The sequence below is a fragment of the Buceros rhinoceros genome, unplaced genomic scaffold (assembly GCF_000710305.1).
Source record: "Buceros rhinoceros silvestris isolate BGI_N320 unplaced genomic scaffold, ASM71030v1 scaffold41558, whole genome shotgun sequence".
Taxonomy (NCBI): Eukaryota; Metazoa; Chordata; class Aves; order Bucerotiformes; family Bucerotidae; genus Buceros; species Buceros rhinoceros.
Window position 1 is genome coordinate 13062 of NW_010425920.1, and position 15909 is coordinate 28970.

General features: G+C 39.1%; 1 protein-coding gene across 1 annotated transcript in view; it reads left to right on the plus strand.

The window, feature by feature from the left end:
- LOC104497981 (serine/threonine-protein phosphatase 2A 56 kDa regulatory subunit epsilon isoform) overlaps positions 1 to 15623 on the plus strand; it is a 24199-nt gene extending 8576 nt beyond the window's left edge. The window contains exons 3-11 of the mRNA XM_010141297.1: positions 4561 to 4662; positions 6774 to 6866; positions 11275 to 11405; positions 11490 to 11549; positions 12159 to 12267; positions 13240 to 13293; positions 13390 to 13440; positions 14266 to 14385; positions 15492 to 15623. Coding sequence (XP_010139599.1) covers positions 4561 to 4662; positions 6774 to 6866; positions 11275 to 11405; positions 11490 to 11549; positions 12159 to 12267; positions 13240 to 13293; positions 13390 to 13440; positions 14266 to 14385; positions 15492 to 15623 — 852 coding nt within the window. The remainder of the gene's footprint in view (positions 1 to 4560; positions 4663 to 6773; positions 6867 to 11274; positions 11406 to 11489; positions 11550 to 12158; positions 12268 to 13239; positions 13294 to 13389; positions 13441 to 14265; positions 14386 to 15491) is intronic.
- Positions 15624 to 15909: the final 286 nt, after the last annotated feature.

The following is a 15909-nucleotide window of genomic DNA, read 5'->3' on the forward strand; positions in this document are numbered from 1 at the left end:
TCAGCAGCTCTCTTTCCATTTAGCAGCACCGAGGTTGAGAAGTGCCATGGCTATATAAAAATACCTTTATACAAATAGGTATGTACTCCATGTGAAAATACATCTACAGATGTAAAAGAGATCTGGTGGGTTTAATAAGAACCAACGGGGAATCAGGCAGATGGAACCTTCAAATCAGAAGCAGTGCTGTAGTTAAATTATTAGTTAAATTTATAGTAAATTAGAAGAAGAGAGCTGGTAGAATCTTATACAGTATTCTAAGATAAAATTTCTGTAATATGTACTTTAATCAAACTTCTAGGACCAACTCAGTGGGTTATGTAGGAAGATTATAGCTGTGTGACTGCATTAGTCACTTCAGGCTCTAAAAGATGTAAATCCATAACCAATATTAAAAAAAAAACCCCACAGATGCAGATATATTTCAGAAGGACAAGTTTAATGTCTATTCCAGGGGCCATTGTTGTTTGCCAGTTAGCATGGCTTCATGTTATGGCTTCATTACATTTTATTATTCCTGTAAGTCGTTAATATGCACAGTAGTTTAAACATTGTGTGTGCAGAGATACTCGGTTTCTATTTCATATGTCCATGGGGTTTATTCGAATGGTTCCACGTGTTGGTAACAGAAGAGCAGGCATTCTCTGTGAGCTAACTGGGTATTCACTTACCCTGGTTTGATATAGCTAATAAATTAAGCCTCCCTGTGTTTGTTTTCTTTTCAGGCTCCATTCAGGAAAACTATCACTGATTGATAGAAATCTTTGCTTCAAAAAGCAGAGAGTAGGAGCGCTGAGCTGAAGTTGAATTTGTGAAGTGTTTCTTTTATAGCATCGTCATTTTTATAGTGCTCCAGTGAGGGACAAAGAAAGGACTTGTCAAAACATTTATTCCTGACTTCAGACTTAAGCCTCTTAATACTCTCTTTTTAAAAAATTGTTTCAGTTTATAAATGTGATAAAATCAAAGCTTTCTTGAAGCTTCTTACTTTTAGCTGTTTATTCGTGGTTTTGTAGTTCTGTATTGCCAGGTACCATTAATCGGGCCTGTTCAGAACTTGCAGCTCCTGCTTTTGTGGTGGTATCAGAGCAGCTTCCCTATCTTCTTGTTTGTTTTTAGTGAAATGACATTGACTTCTAATTGCTTGGAAAAGTTTTTATCTTGCTTCTGGTCAGAGTTGTGCCTGACTTGACACACTGACATGGAGCTTAGAGGTTTCGATCTAAAATCTATCATTTTGGCATTTCCCGCTTGATCTTGGAAATTTTAGGTTCGATGCCAAAGGCTAGATGTTACGGAATTGTTAAACTGGTTTCTGGCACTCGGATGTTCATATTCTGCATAGCAGGGGAGCAGTGACGTGCTTATCCACACTTAGTTCGGTGTGTGCTTCGAAAAGGGACAGTCATGGAGGACAGCATGCAAGTGTCTTTGAGGACATGATAGGGGAGATCTGTCATCATACAACTTTATAGAATATTAGAGTTCTGGTTTGCTTTACAAAAATATCATCTGGCCTTGGAGGCATTTCTAATCAGTGGAAGACGGAAGTCAGTATTGATCAATAGTCATTTGTGTTGGCTGTGGGAGAAGAATCATCAGAGGCTGTATACGCAGGCTGGCAGAGATGTCCTTTGGCTTGATGATCCATCAGAGGTCAGAAGAGAAATGATTCAGCTATCCAGCTGAAGGAATCTTGGCATGCTGCTTGAGCCCAGGGATAAATACTAAATAGCTACCTTATGCCTATCTGAGAAAAAATATTCTTCCAGATTTGATGTAGCGTATTCTCGTCTTTGTGTGGTGGCTGTCAAAGCCTCTAACGTACAGCTGGGCAGTTCATGCATGGAGGAGCTTGTCGCCTTCGGTTCTCCCTTAGAGGCTTATAAACATTAGCCACCCAGAGGCTACTGGTTTAGATAAGCATGCTATAAATTGACACTGCATGTAAATGAGCTATCGTGCTGTGTTGTGGTGATTAATGTAACTGTAATGGCACACATTATCTTTTAAAATTATGATAACCTGGGGAAATCACTTAAAGACAACCTGCTCTGTCTGTTCTTCTCAGGAGGATATCTGCATTTTGGCTCCATATTGCTTATCTTTACTCCTAATCAAAAAAAGAAAATTAAAGCAGGCAAACTGTATACTAGGACCATATTCTAACTTGTACTGCACTTGTCTCCTGCATGTTAATTTTCTCACTGCTTTTGAGTTGCCTTGAGACTGGCCCTTTTTAAATAGGCACTCTGCAGAAATCACGCTGGTTTTGTTACAAGCTCAAACTTCAGGTATCAGTGTTGGCACTTAACTAATTGTTGCTGAACCCTTCGTATTTTTGTCATGCTCTTAGGGCCCTGGCACTAACTGCTTGAGAAGACTTGGTTTGACTAAATTTAAATGGTACAGGAATTTGTCTTAGCTTAGCTTTTCATTCTGAGTATGTACTTTTCCTTGCAGGTTTTGCTTGGGCCGTAGTTCAATATTAGTTCCAGTTTAAATGCAACAGCTGATGAATACACATCAGTTTTCTCTGATGTGTTGGTACAAGTTACGTTACCTTATGTATGGTTAAATTTGCAGAAAAAAATCTTTCTTGTGTTTCAAGTGAAATCTAAGGCAGAAAAAAAATAGCTGTGGAATGCCTTTGGTCTTGCTATTTTTCTATTTTGGTACAAATCCTGGGATTTTTGAATGTGAAACATTAACCAAAAATGCTTCAGTAAGTATTGCAGAATCCCAGATGCTCGGATCCAAGGTACCCATAGGTACCTTTTCCCCTTTTTACTTTGGAATCCTGTGGGCTGTCTACCCTTTTTTCCCCGTGCCCTAACACAGAAACGTCTCTGTCCTGTAAATTGTGATCCCTTTCCTCCTCTCTCTGCTTTTTCACATCAGGGATAGTAGAAGTAGGAGCTCAGCAATCCTTGAGGAAAGACAAACTATAATGTGTGTATTCTCCTCATGAGACTAGAAAAGTCTTTTCATGGAGGGGCTCCATGAAGTGAATGAGTCAGGGGAGGAGGATGGAGAAGGGAGAAAACGAGTGTCTCCTAATAAATGCTGGTGATCACTTGGCAGGTATGCACTGGGGGCAAGCAGAGATCGGTATCTATCACACAGGCTGTAGTACGTGCCGTGTCTGTAAGGCTGAAAGCCGTGCGACATGAAACCATGAGATTTACATGTACAGCGAAGGCTCCTGCAACCGTGTTTTCCTGTAACGGCAGTGAAGCACACCCTCTTGTGGCGAGAAGGAAAAAGTCCAGGCAGAAACCCCTGTGACCTCTTTTTTCTGTGCTCGCTGGTTTGTCTTGCTCTTCTTTCGTCTTCCCCTTGTGCTCGGCGAGTGTTCCTCATTGGTGTGCACCACGCGTGCTTTCCTACAGGTTTCTGTTGTTTCATCTTTCTGTTCGTGCGGTACCTGAATCTGTTCCGTTTGTCCTGCGAGTTCTGAAACTTCACTATTTCAGTGTGGTTTTATCAGTGGTTTTGGATTGTGTTTAAATTATTGGCTTTAATGTTCTCTTTCTTGGTAAGTTGCCAACATATTGAAAATATGCCTTACAGACGAACTTTAAAACGTTTACAGGAATAAAAGGCTCAAAAAATAAACAAGGATGTTGAAGAACATACTAGCTTTGTTTCTTAAATAGATTAGTTTGTCTGAACTACTATGAAGGGGTCATGTATATACGGGATTAGGAGATAACATGCTGCTTTACCCAGCTGTTTGATTAACCAGCTTAGAGATGGGTCAAAGGCAGCAGCAGAGTGCAAGGAAGGCACTCCACCACCTTCAAAGTGCAGAAAAGGCCCTACAGCACGTTTGCAGTTTATCAGATTTGCTGCATAATAAGCTGTACCCTCCATTCAGCACTATAATTAACCCAGGAAAGCAGTCTTTGCTGATAGCATGAACCTCACAAAGCCAAGCAGTCTCAGCAAAAGACCTCTAAATGAGATTAAGCAAAGCGAACCGACCATGAAATAAAATGTAGGCTAAGTGTCGAGCAAATGCTATTTGTTGCTTGCATTTAGGACGAAGTTCTGTACTTGGCGTGAGATGTCCAGGCATACAATGTGTGAATAGCGCTGGCAGCTCTTCACAAGTGCTGACAGATGAGACCTTAAGCAGATATCATTAATGTTTTCCCTGTGCAAAGGAAAATAACCAAGTGTTGTATGAAGACCCTTGGAAATGCAAGTTGATGGTATTTCCTGCGACTTCTAAGCAGTCATGGCTCTCAGCTCATTGCTTGCCGGTACATGTTGGTGGGCTCATCTGGAACGTGGTGGACAGATATGGTGGCAGACTGGGTAGTGCTGGGATATCGTTGGAAAGAAGAAACAAAAAGACCTGGAGAAGGGAAAGCCAAGGCTGGTGGCAGGTTTGTAAAGTGACAGGTCGCTTAGACTTGTGCTGTTGCTAAAGAACTTTGTCAGACAGCAGGCAAAAGAAACACTGCTTATATGAGGAGCAACAGACATACAGAGTCCTGAAATGTAGCACCTGTTTGAAAAACAGATCTCATCATCCTCTCTTTTGCTTTTCAGGTATCTTGCAATATCTTCAGAACTCTCCCACCTAGTGACAGCAATGAATTTGATCCAGAAGAGGATGAGCCCACCTTGGAGGCATCATGGCCACATTTACAGGTTTTTCATCACTTTCTCAGAAGAAATGCTTATCATTGCTTAAAGTATCTGATAATTTTTTAAACCTGTGAGTTAGAACTAGACTGAGAGACACTATCACTTAACTAATGTGGTTCATGGCTATAACACAGTATCTGCAAAGAAAGGAGAAAATTTTTTGTGAAATTTGCAAAATGCTAAAACTTTCTTCCACAACTGTATCGATGGTGTCCCCTATTCCTGTTCTTCTTCGTAGATTTAAAAATTACTTTGCTTTCCAAGTGGCTCTGATTCACAACTGTTTTTCAGCAACTTCTGCAAGAGCTTTGTGGGGATGATACTGTTAGCAGTTTTGCTTTTCTGAGGGTAGTTAATTTCCACACAAAAGTACACAGAAATTGGCAGCTGATCAGAAAAATGAGTGAGAAGCTACATCTCTATCTGAGTTTTCTTTCCTCTCTCTGGGTCGAGGTTTGCTGTCAGGTGTTTTTAGCAGGATGCATGCTCACTGCTGTGGATCATCCTTCCTCTGTACCTCAAGTGTCAACACAGGGTATTGTGAACAAAGAACCTAAACTAATTTTGGAGAAGGCATCATCAATGCTAATGCAGTATTTTTATTTATAGAAAATACATCTGCAGATCCTCTCTGTGTTAGTCAGGACAATGACTTACACCACTAGTACATTTAGAAGAAGTTTGCCTATGTATCGGTTTGTGGAGGCTGGGAGTTTCTGGAGCAAAGGAGCACAATTGATCTCTGCTTGAAATGAGGATTTTATCTGACAGTTGCATGCACAATCCCTTCCTGTGAGCAGTTTGGTTCACTGTTTTGTGCTCTCAAATGTAGAGTGTTGAAATGTAGGTTTCGCCCCTCATTTATATTTAAATTTCACAGAAAATAAGGATCTTAAAAGCTTCTGAGCAGGTCTGAGCAGCTCTGCCTGCCTGGAAACAGCTCAGGCATACATGTCAGTTATCTTACATTCATTGACGCTGGGGCTGTAGTTTTAGAAGTCATTACTAAAATGGAAATGATGGAATTTCTTCCCCGGTGAATCTTTTACCATTGTCAGGAAGAAATGCACCGAAGTATTTGTCAGGAGTTGATGGAATTGATTTCCTGATGATTTAATATCAGTTATGTAAGCTGCCACTTTTTCCATGTCGTATTTCTAAACCTCTCTTCCCCCTTTTTGATTTCCTATTGCTTCCTTTTAGGAGCCAGAGAACGCTGACGTAAAGCAGCAGCAGCAGTAGTATTGCAGCATATTGGTGTTTGCATGGCAAAGTTTATTTTAAAATGTAGTTTTTAGCTTCCTTTCTCCTTCCAGTATGTCTATTCATACTCACTGAAGTCAGAAAGGAAAAAGTTTTCAAAGGCTGCTCTTCTTGAAAAGGTTCAGCAAACAGAATCGGTAGCTGGTAGCTACCAGCTGATCAGTGATGGGTCAGAGTGGCTGTTTTAGGAGGCCACAGCAGCCCTCATTTCAATTCACTTTTTGCCTGGTTTTTATACTCTGCTTTTTCTCCACTGAATGAGAAGTCTGTTGCTGTCCCACTGAATAGTTTAGGCAGAGATGGAATTGCATGCAAGTAAGCAGGTTTTCTCCAGCCCTGAGGCTAATCTTTGCAGAAAGTTGGGAACTTCTGAAAAAATTGTGGTTTGTATTCTTCCTCTGTGTTTCAAGTTGTAGTAGAACACTACTCTAAGCAGTTTCTAATTAATTTAAATTTTTCCAACTGTTTCGCCAACCCTTTTCGAATTGTAATGTCTGTATTTGATGTGACTTCAAAGTTCAGAGGGCAGTTTCAATGTGCTTTCCAATTACTCTAGGAAGCTTTATAAGATGATAACAAGCATTACAAGATGGCATTGCCTGTTCTTGGTGATGACATGTCTTTTACTAGAGTTAAAGAAGGAAAACTAACTTTAAAAGCTTCTATAATTAATTGTAACTCCAAGGCAGCCACTTGGTTAAAGAGAAAAATATTTTTCATGTTTTTTTAACCTTTTGCTCTGTGGAAAAATAAGAATTTAATTTTCTAGCAAAAGAGTTTAGAGAAATACTTAGAAATGCAATGAGTTATCAAGTTAAACTAAACCATGGATTCTTCTTTTTCTTTTGCAGCTTGTATATGAGTTTTTCATACGATTTTTGGAAAGCCAAGAATTTCAGCCCAGCATTGCCAAAAAGTACATAGATCAGAAATTTGTATTGCAGGTAAGCTGATCTGTTGTCTTTAAGGCTTCATTTTGCTTTTGAAAAAAATTTCTTTAAAAAGATTTTATTTAGAATTTGAAAGCATAGCTTTATTTGCAACAGAAAAAGGCTGAATGAGCCTATACAATGGAAGTTTTCAGTTCATGGAGGTAAGGGAAATATGTGTGTGTGTTTATACGTTAGTGTCTGTTGCTATAGATATATAAAATAGTTGGTTTGGCTCTAGTTTTGATACCTTAATCAAAATATTTGACTTACTGGTTATGAAAGGAAGCTGAAACAGTAACTGTTGAAAAATGAAAGGTATACTATCAAGCAGTCTAAAAATGCTGCTGTCTAGAGAGACTACTTAAATGCCAGTTTTAATGTGTCTTAATATCGTTAAAACACTTCTGTTGGAAGGGGAGAATATTTCCTCCTTCTACCTCTGCTGGAGAGCTGGCAACAGGGGCAGAAGTTATTAACAAACCTATTCCCAGCCCAGTACTGAAAACGGTGATGCTGTAGTGGTCAGGGAGGAAATAAATCAAAAGGCCATATAAAGTTCAAGCTCTATGAAAAGTGTCAGAGGAAGTAGCATCAATAATAAACAACACTGGCAGGAAGGGGTAGCTTTAATTTTGTAGTTTGCTTGCCATCGTCATGGCAAAGTGGAAGAGATGGCCTCTGCCAGCTGGTGGCCAGGTATTTTACACGAATTTCATCTTTCTCCTCCTTGTGTACACGCTAAGCTGCTTGCGTACTTTGTTATTTTGCTTGAAACTACAGTAGTTGGTGTTCTTTACTGGGAAGTATTTGTCCAGGCCTTGACAGATGCCAGAACAGGGGTGGCTGAAGGAAGGTGTTTTCTGGGATAAGCCAGGAAATTCCACAGATAGGACTTGTCTTCGACTTTCAGGAACAGGCCTGCATTCTGTTCCCACTGTGATTTTTTGTATAGTCACAAAGCCAGAAAGAACTTTGTATTTAATGCCGTCTATAGCTCACTTTTGAAATCAAGGAAATTTAGAAAGATTCCACCTTGGTTAGCAAAGGGAGTTTCCTTACGGGCCAGGAATTGGAGAAAAGCCGAACTAGAAGTGGCAGGAGATACTCGGCATTTCGGGAGACTTTTCTCTCACCCCTTTGTCACGGGGCTTTTATTTTTTCCCGTAGTGCCCAGGCAATAAAAGTAGTGCTTTTACTGTCTTTGTATGTTATTCGTATGAAGAATACTTCAAAAATGTAGTGAAGAGAGTAAGTTTTATCCTTAAATACAAAGATGCAGAAAAGGGACTTCTGTTTCCCTCTCAATATCACAAGTCCTCCTTCACTCTACAAAGGCAGTGGGATATACTTGTGGTTTTATTTTATCTCTCTTCTAAATAAAAGAACGCTTTTCATCTGGATCAAACCTCTATGGCAGAGTTTCCTTTTTGTTCATCTAAATATTGATTTGAACAAGAGGGAGCATCAATCTGATCATCCAGTGTCTGGTGGAGATGTAAGAACGTGGGGGGTGGGGGAGTGGCGCGGGGAGTAACCAATCTTGACAGTTTTTTCCAGGGCTTGTGTTCTACTTCAAAATCTAAAAGTAATTCCTAGAAACTCCTGTTACATCCTTCTGAACTTGGTCATGACTGGCAGCATCCCACTCACGACTGTTGAGGTTCCTCAAACCTGTTACAGTTTGGCACAGGAGAATGGGGCTAAAACAAGGATTTTTTTTTTTTTAATCCTGTTAGTCTTTATTAAATCTACTAAGTGAAAGGATGGTATCTACTGATGGAAGGAAATACAAGATTAAAAAGTCCAAAAGAATCCTAAGAATTCCTAAGTTCTGGCTGCATGGTTAGGTGATGTGTTTTATATATTGTTATACAGTGAGTCACTTTGAAATCCATATCCTTCTACAGAAAGTTCTTCTGAGTCTTTTATATACATGCAAGTAGGTGTATTTCCGTGTGTGTGTGTGTTTAGCCTGTAGAACTGGGGTTCTCCCACTTCCTACTGTATTTGTTGTGTGTCTAGAGTAACTCCTGAGGATCTGTGACTACAGATCGCTGACCCAGGAAACCAGTTGGAGACTTCAGAACGTTAAGCATGTTTGGTGTTGTGGGACACTGACATCACAAATGTGACAGTCTTTGAAATCAGCTTTCTCTTTAAATTAGTTGGGTTGTTTTTAAAACTTGAGGAACTTTGAAGTGTTTCCTAGCAGTGAGAAAGCCTGTATGAAAAAAATGCCGTCTTCTTAGTAGGCGTTTTCCAAGCTTTTTCTTGTTCGCTTGCTTTTTGCCTTTGTTTTTGGAATATAGATGTGTTTCTCTCTTTCAGCTGTATGTTTTGATAAAATGCTGTTCTTAAGTGTAACTGTTCGTTTCAGCAGCCCAGTCTGAAATGGTTGGCAGTGGTTGCTAGGAGACATACAATTCGAATGTGTCCACAAGTGTCTGTGTTATGTAGGTTGCTATTTTGGAAAATTTATTTCCCTTCTCTCTGTATGTTTAGCGTCAGAATAGTCATGTAAATTATGGAAGTCTTGCAGCTTACCCATAAAAATAAGACTTTATTGTTGAAACCTGATAACAAATTGAACAGATCAAAATATTTCTTTCTTTATTTACTTTTAAACTGAGAGGCTGAGTTTCAGTTCAGCAATGTTTCCACAGAGGATCTGTAGAAGAGAACTGGAAATATAAATATTTTGCTCCTAAAAGCAATCCAGTAAGAAAATTAAAACCAGAAGTGTTTCCAGCTGTTGGCTGTCTTTGGGTGAAACGTGCTATTTGGGGAAGGACAAGGTGACTATTTACTTCTTTAACAGTCAAACTAATTGAACAAAGCAGTGTGTGTGTAACCTCTGGAGGGCAGCTGACAAACCTCACTTCCTCATGAAGTTCCCACCACAGCTTCTTACTGCAAGGAAGAGATAGTGGGATCTCATTACGAGCTACAGGAACATCCAAAACAATGAAGAAGAATACATACGTCCGTCCTGAACCTCGATGTCAGAAAGCAAAGTCCCAGACAGTTTAACAACTTTTAATCATATTTTTCTGTCTTTTTTCTTTCTCACTTCGAAGTTGTGTAGCAGTTTAACAGAGATCAGGTTGTATACATACATTGACATACCTATTTATAGTAGGTATTTAGAATTTATCTATTTGTGAATCCATGATAATTTTTTTCCCTACCGTTCCTGTAATAATTTTCTGACAGCATCTAACATGTTTTTAAGACTTTTTCGGCAAACTATCTTAGTCTTCATTTCTCTTGCAAGACAGGCACTGGTTGACAGTTTCTGTTTCATGCAAGAGAGGTGCTGGTTGCTTATGATTACTACCTTAAACTCCTTTATTTTCTGTGCATCTTTGGAGTTTTTTGGGGGGATTTGTGGTTGGTTGGCTTGTTGGTTTTTGTTAGTTTTTTTTTTTAAATAAAGTTCACTTTTTAACTATTCCAAATGTCCCCCAGAATAGCCAGTGTGGTGTCAGAAAAAAAAAATTAAGGAAAAGGAGTAAAGGGAAGCTCATACTTTTGTGGCAGAGGATTCAAGAGGAATAGAACAAAGATCTGCAGGTGGTGTTCCTGCTGCTCAGTTCTTAGAGACAACTTCAGGTGTCAGTGTTTCAGGATTTATTTTGTACAAGACAAGACACTGGATGGTGTCACTTTTGTCTGAGCACATATAATCATTAAAATCTTATTTTAATTACTTAGTGTAAAGGTGGGTTTTCTGTTGGTTTTGTGTCGGTTGGTTTGTTGGAGGGTTTTTGTTTTCTTTTTTAACTGAATATTGAAGTTACCATTTTGTTCAACCTGGAGAATTAATTCCCCTGGTGCTTTGATTTCTGTCAGTTGGTGGAGATCCTGTAACAGCAGATCCAGCAGTGGCGTAAACGTCACTGTTGAGCCTTTCCACGGCATGAAGGCTGTGCACACTAGGAAGGCTTAAGAGCTCATAATGTAAAGTACAGGCAATTAGAAAAATGTGACCTTGACACAATGTTGTGGGAACAGAAGGAGTAAATGAGGGTCTGTTAGTTCTGCGGAGTGAAGGAATGGTTGATGGTAAGAGGCAAGCTGTCTCATTTTGTAGATAAGACAGCGTCTAGGAATCGATTGTATTTATTTTTGGCGAGAAGGCAGGCAGCACTTCGGAGCCGGTTAATCAGAAGTTTATTAGTTGTTCGAAGGTTTCCAAAGCTTAGTTATGTCAGAAGTGGAAATTGATAAACTAAGTTTTGTCATGTTGTGCTAGGTTTACACCGGACTGTTTAATACCGTATTTCTGCACCTTGGGTAACACAGATACTGCATTTTTACATGCATGTGCTTTTGAGAATGTAACATTTATAGAGAATTCTGCGTGTCATACTTGTCTCCAATGCCTAGTGTTTCAGTTCTCTTTTTCCTTTAAACACAGCTGTTGGAGCTGTTCGACAGCGAAGACCCTCGAGAACGAGACTACCTAAAAACAGTCTTGCACAGAATTTACGGCAAGTTTCTGGGTCTTAGAGCATTTATCCGAAAACAGATTAATAATATTTTTCTACGGTAAGTTGTGGAAGAAGGTGCTTTTCACTCATGACTGTTTTAGGAAACTGATATATTGCTTACTTTTAACTTTTCTTTTTTTAGATTTGTTTATGAAACTGAACACTTCAATGGCGTAGCTGAACTGTTGGAAATTTTAGGAAGGTAAACAAGTCTTTATTATCTATCTCAAACTTCCCTTCTGGACACATCAGAGTAGTGTCGGATTTGGAAAAAGTATCACTATAAGCCCTGACTCTGAAAACAGATGTGTGTGCGTGCTCATCTTTAAGCCCGTGTGCAAATCTCCATCACACCTTTGCCAAGACTATATAACTGGATGCAAGTTGCAACGAGGAGTGTTGGATCGATTTGGGGTGTGTGTTTGTGTGTGCGCTTCATCCTTTACGTGTTGCAGAATCATTTTTTTTGAGCGTGCTAAGGCGTGAATATTTTGAGTCAATCTAATTCTGGGAAGTTAATTACTCAAGAGCACCCTGCTTACATGACTTTACAGAGCACGTAGACAAGGTCTTATCTGTTCAGCAGCAGGTTTGTGCAGCTGTTTATACGATTATTCCTAAGTCGGAGCTGAATTGCTACCTAGATACATCCTGCACTGCTAGGACAAAGCAGGACAACAGTCAGCACCTGCTTACAAGTGACAGGAGCCTGCTATTTGTAAACAGCTGCTGAAGTGTTTTAATCTAGAAAGAGCTCAAGAAAGTTTTCTGTGATGGTAACACTAACAAATATTTCTCTTTTAATTTCTAGTATTATCAATGGTTTTGCTTTACCTCTTAAGGCAGAGCATAAACAGTTTCTGGTGAAGGTGCTGATCCCTTTACATACTGTCCGGAGTCTATCACTCTTCCATGCACAGGTATAAATTATAAAAATATTTCCTGCTCAGTGAGAATGATTCTTTTTTTATTTAAGATTACTTCAGAAATTTAATTGCGTAGCACATAAAAGGTGGGGGAAAGTTTTGAAATGTTGAAAAAATGCAATAGAATTTTTAAAAATGCATTTAGTGTGCTTTGTATGATAAATGTCTTGATTCTGCTCTGATTAGATAATTAAAAGTGTAACATACATCTGTAGTATTTTGGGGATTTAGTAGTTAAACTCTCTGTGTAGGTTTTCCTTTCTGATATTTTTCTCATTCTCACAAGCTTGCTTTTCCCATTCCATCTCCCAAGAAAACATTTGGGTTTCCTTAGTCTTGTGCTGTCAAGGCGCTTCTTCACCCTGGCAACTTTCTGAATACTAATACACACTTTTTTGCATAATCTTTAGCATTTTCTCTTGCAGATTTCTTAGTATTGCATTTATGCTCCCATGTATCTTTTTATACATTCAGCTTTCGTGGTGTAATTTTTCATCTGGTGGGCGATACCTGTTGCCTTTCTCTCTGGTTTTCAGATAGCACAGTCCTTCCTGTGCTAAGAAAACTCTGCTTTCTAGCAGGTCTTAGCTATGCTGGCTCATCCTGCAAGAGTTTTCATGATTTTGCCCATGTATAAATATATAGAAAGACACAGTTTCAGAGAATACAGAAGTTTCAAGTTGTTGATTGTGTGACTGTATTTAGAATTTTGAGTTGCTCTGATTTTTATTGTACATGCTACTTTGTCGCACTCGTTGTTTTGTAATGTTTTTTGTTGTTTATTAGGAACTGAACTTTGAGTGCATTTGCACATTGCGAACAATGCATCTCAGTGTAAAATTGGATGCAATTTAAGAAAGCTCTATAACATCTTGCATTGAGTCTCTCTAAAAAAAAATGGTTTCTTTGTGATTTCTTCATAGAAATATTCTAACTTCATTTTTTAAAATCTTTTCCACTTCACAGCTGGCGTATTGCATAGTACAGTTTCTGGAGAAGGACCCCTCACTCACAGAACCAGTAAATATTGCTTTCATACTTTTTTTCTTGCATTGTAAATGGCTTACCCTATTGAGAGAAAAGTAAAAAATCTGATTTTTTTTCCTTCTAATTTAGGTCATTAGAGGTTTAATGAAATTCTGGCCGAAAACCTGCAGTCAGAAAGAGGTAAGTGCTGTGCTAGTAATAACAAAAAGTGAGAATTATTTTATTCTACAATATGATAGGCAGGGAATCTTTGGATATTTCCAGGTAGATAGCACATGCTGTGGTGCATCTTAATGTTGGTTTTTGAATGTGAATTTTTTTTTGATGCTTGATTTCTGGTTTTTGGGACAGTTTTGAGTATGAAGAGAAAAGTTTGATAACTGTGGTTTCTACTCATGAAACAAGCACTAGATTTTCTGCGCAGAATTTCTTTTTGTTTTAGAAAGGAGAAAGTAAACGTAGTTGAGGATGGGTTGGAAAACTCTTTTAGATTTGGAGTTGTTTATATGTGAGAGTAGTATTTTTCCAGGGAGGATGTGTGGTGTTTACCTACTAAGCATGGAAAAGATGCAGTTAGACCTTCATGTTTTTCTTTCAAATTCTTGATGCATTTCTGAGTTTCCGATGAGATTTTGAGAGACAGTAAAATTGAATATTGCTTCCAAAAAGAAGGTAAAATTAATAGTTAACAAAGTTTAAGCCTCGGCCAGATTCTTTGTCTGTATGAGGCTGAGTTTTCAGCGTGCATATACAGGTGCAATTCTGAATTCTGTTGTATTGGATTACTTGAAATACATAATTTGCCTGCACTCATCCTCCTTTTAAGAGACTGAATCCAGAAGCTACTAAAGGTAGAACTGATCACATTTTTTTGAGGAGAGGGCCTTGCTGAGCTAGTGAGGCTTCTGTGTCTCCCCGAAGTGGTTAGAATTTGAGGGTTACCAGCATGTTGCTGATCAAGGTGATTCAGATGTTTTATATTAATGCTTCCTTCCTTGTCTGTAGGTCATGTTCCTAGGAGAGCTGGAGGAAATCTTGGATGTAATCGAACCATCACAGTTTGTCAAAATCCAGGAACCCTTGTTTAAACAAATTGCCAAGTGTGTCTCTAGCCCTCATTTTCAGGTCAGTGGGAGAGGTTACTGTTTGTATAGGAATGTCTAGTCTCAATTTCAAACATAACACCCCCCCAAGTGAAATATTATTTAATGTTAGTGGTTTTAAATATGTGTCTTCTGGATTCCTATAGAATTCGGTATGTCATAGTGGAAGTTTAGTTCTGAGCTTCATGAATAATTTGTTAGATGTATCTGGGGTTAAAGCACAGACCTTACTGCTCTGAGCCACTGTATCCAGGCAGACTCTGAGCACTTCTGACTGTAGGTGATGGGTACTCCTGTACAGCCTTCAGACTGACAGACCTCATAGGATGTATTTGCTCCCTTTCCTAGTGCAGTGTTGTGCAGCTTTCTTGTCTTTCTACTTAGTTCCTTCTGTAAGGAGATGTCTGGTTAGAGGTGACAGAACCCACAGCCTGTTTTCTTCACATTGCGTAGTGGGAAGAAGGGGATTGAATAGAATTTAAATTGAATCCTATGTGAAGAGGAGGTAGGATTCATGGCCTGTAGCATCTCCGTATTAAGCTAGGTGAGCTATCCTGGCACAAAGGTGGATGTGACTGTTTCCAGCTCTTCCTTGGGCTACATTTTGGTCTTAGCATAACTTAGATCAGTGTTTTTCCTCCTACGTCTGCATCTCCTCCCCAAGGTGGTTATTGTAATTGGTCCCTTCCCTACGCTTCAGATCTCTCCTCCCTTACCCCAGCTACTGGGCCTTTCCCTCTTTCCTTCTTCTGGAGAAGGAGACTGCTCTCCTCCTTCCAACTGCAGTCACAGAACTGAGGAAGAGGGGCGGTGGGAAGTCTGTCTGCTCCCCCTTCCCCTCCCCAGCTGCAGCATTAATGCAGTGTCTGCACCTGGTCCTCAGTGAGTAACAACATACAGCACAGGGGAAAGAGACGGTGGGTGCTGCGGGATCTGAATTAGAGGATAAAAACTTAATTCCTTTAATGCATGTTACATTGCTAATTAAAGTAGAGTTTTGATTCCAAAGTTAATGATTCCTGTTAATTAATCTTTGTGAAATTTCTCTGTGATTTGTTTCTTCTGCAGAAAATTACAAAATTAGAGGTGTCCGAATTTCTATTAATATTTTATTCCTTTGTCTCAAAGGTGGCTGAAAGAGCGCTGTATTATTGGAATAACGAATACATCATGAGTTTGATAGAGGAGAATTCAAATGTTATACTTCCCATCATGTTTTCCAGCCTTTATAGGATTTCTAAAGAACACTGGAATCCGTAAGTTTTTGCCATTACACTTCATCTACCTTTTGACATACCACTCATAAACTTAGGGAATGTCTGCTGAGGAACATCTGAACAGAAAGGATCCAAATTCAAAGCTGGCACGAGCAGGTGCAGCGCTGTTAATGCCAACATAAATTAGTCTATACCTGAGCTTGTCTTAAAATGTTTTTAATTATCTGGTATGTGTACAAAAATCAGTGCCTCGTGGGATAAAAATAGACCTTCTAACAAGTTGGAAGAAAGAGAAATTAGATGTTATGTTGTATATTGAAGAAAGAGTG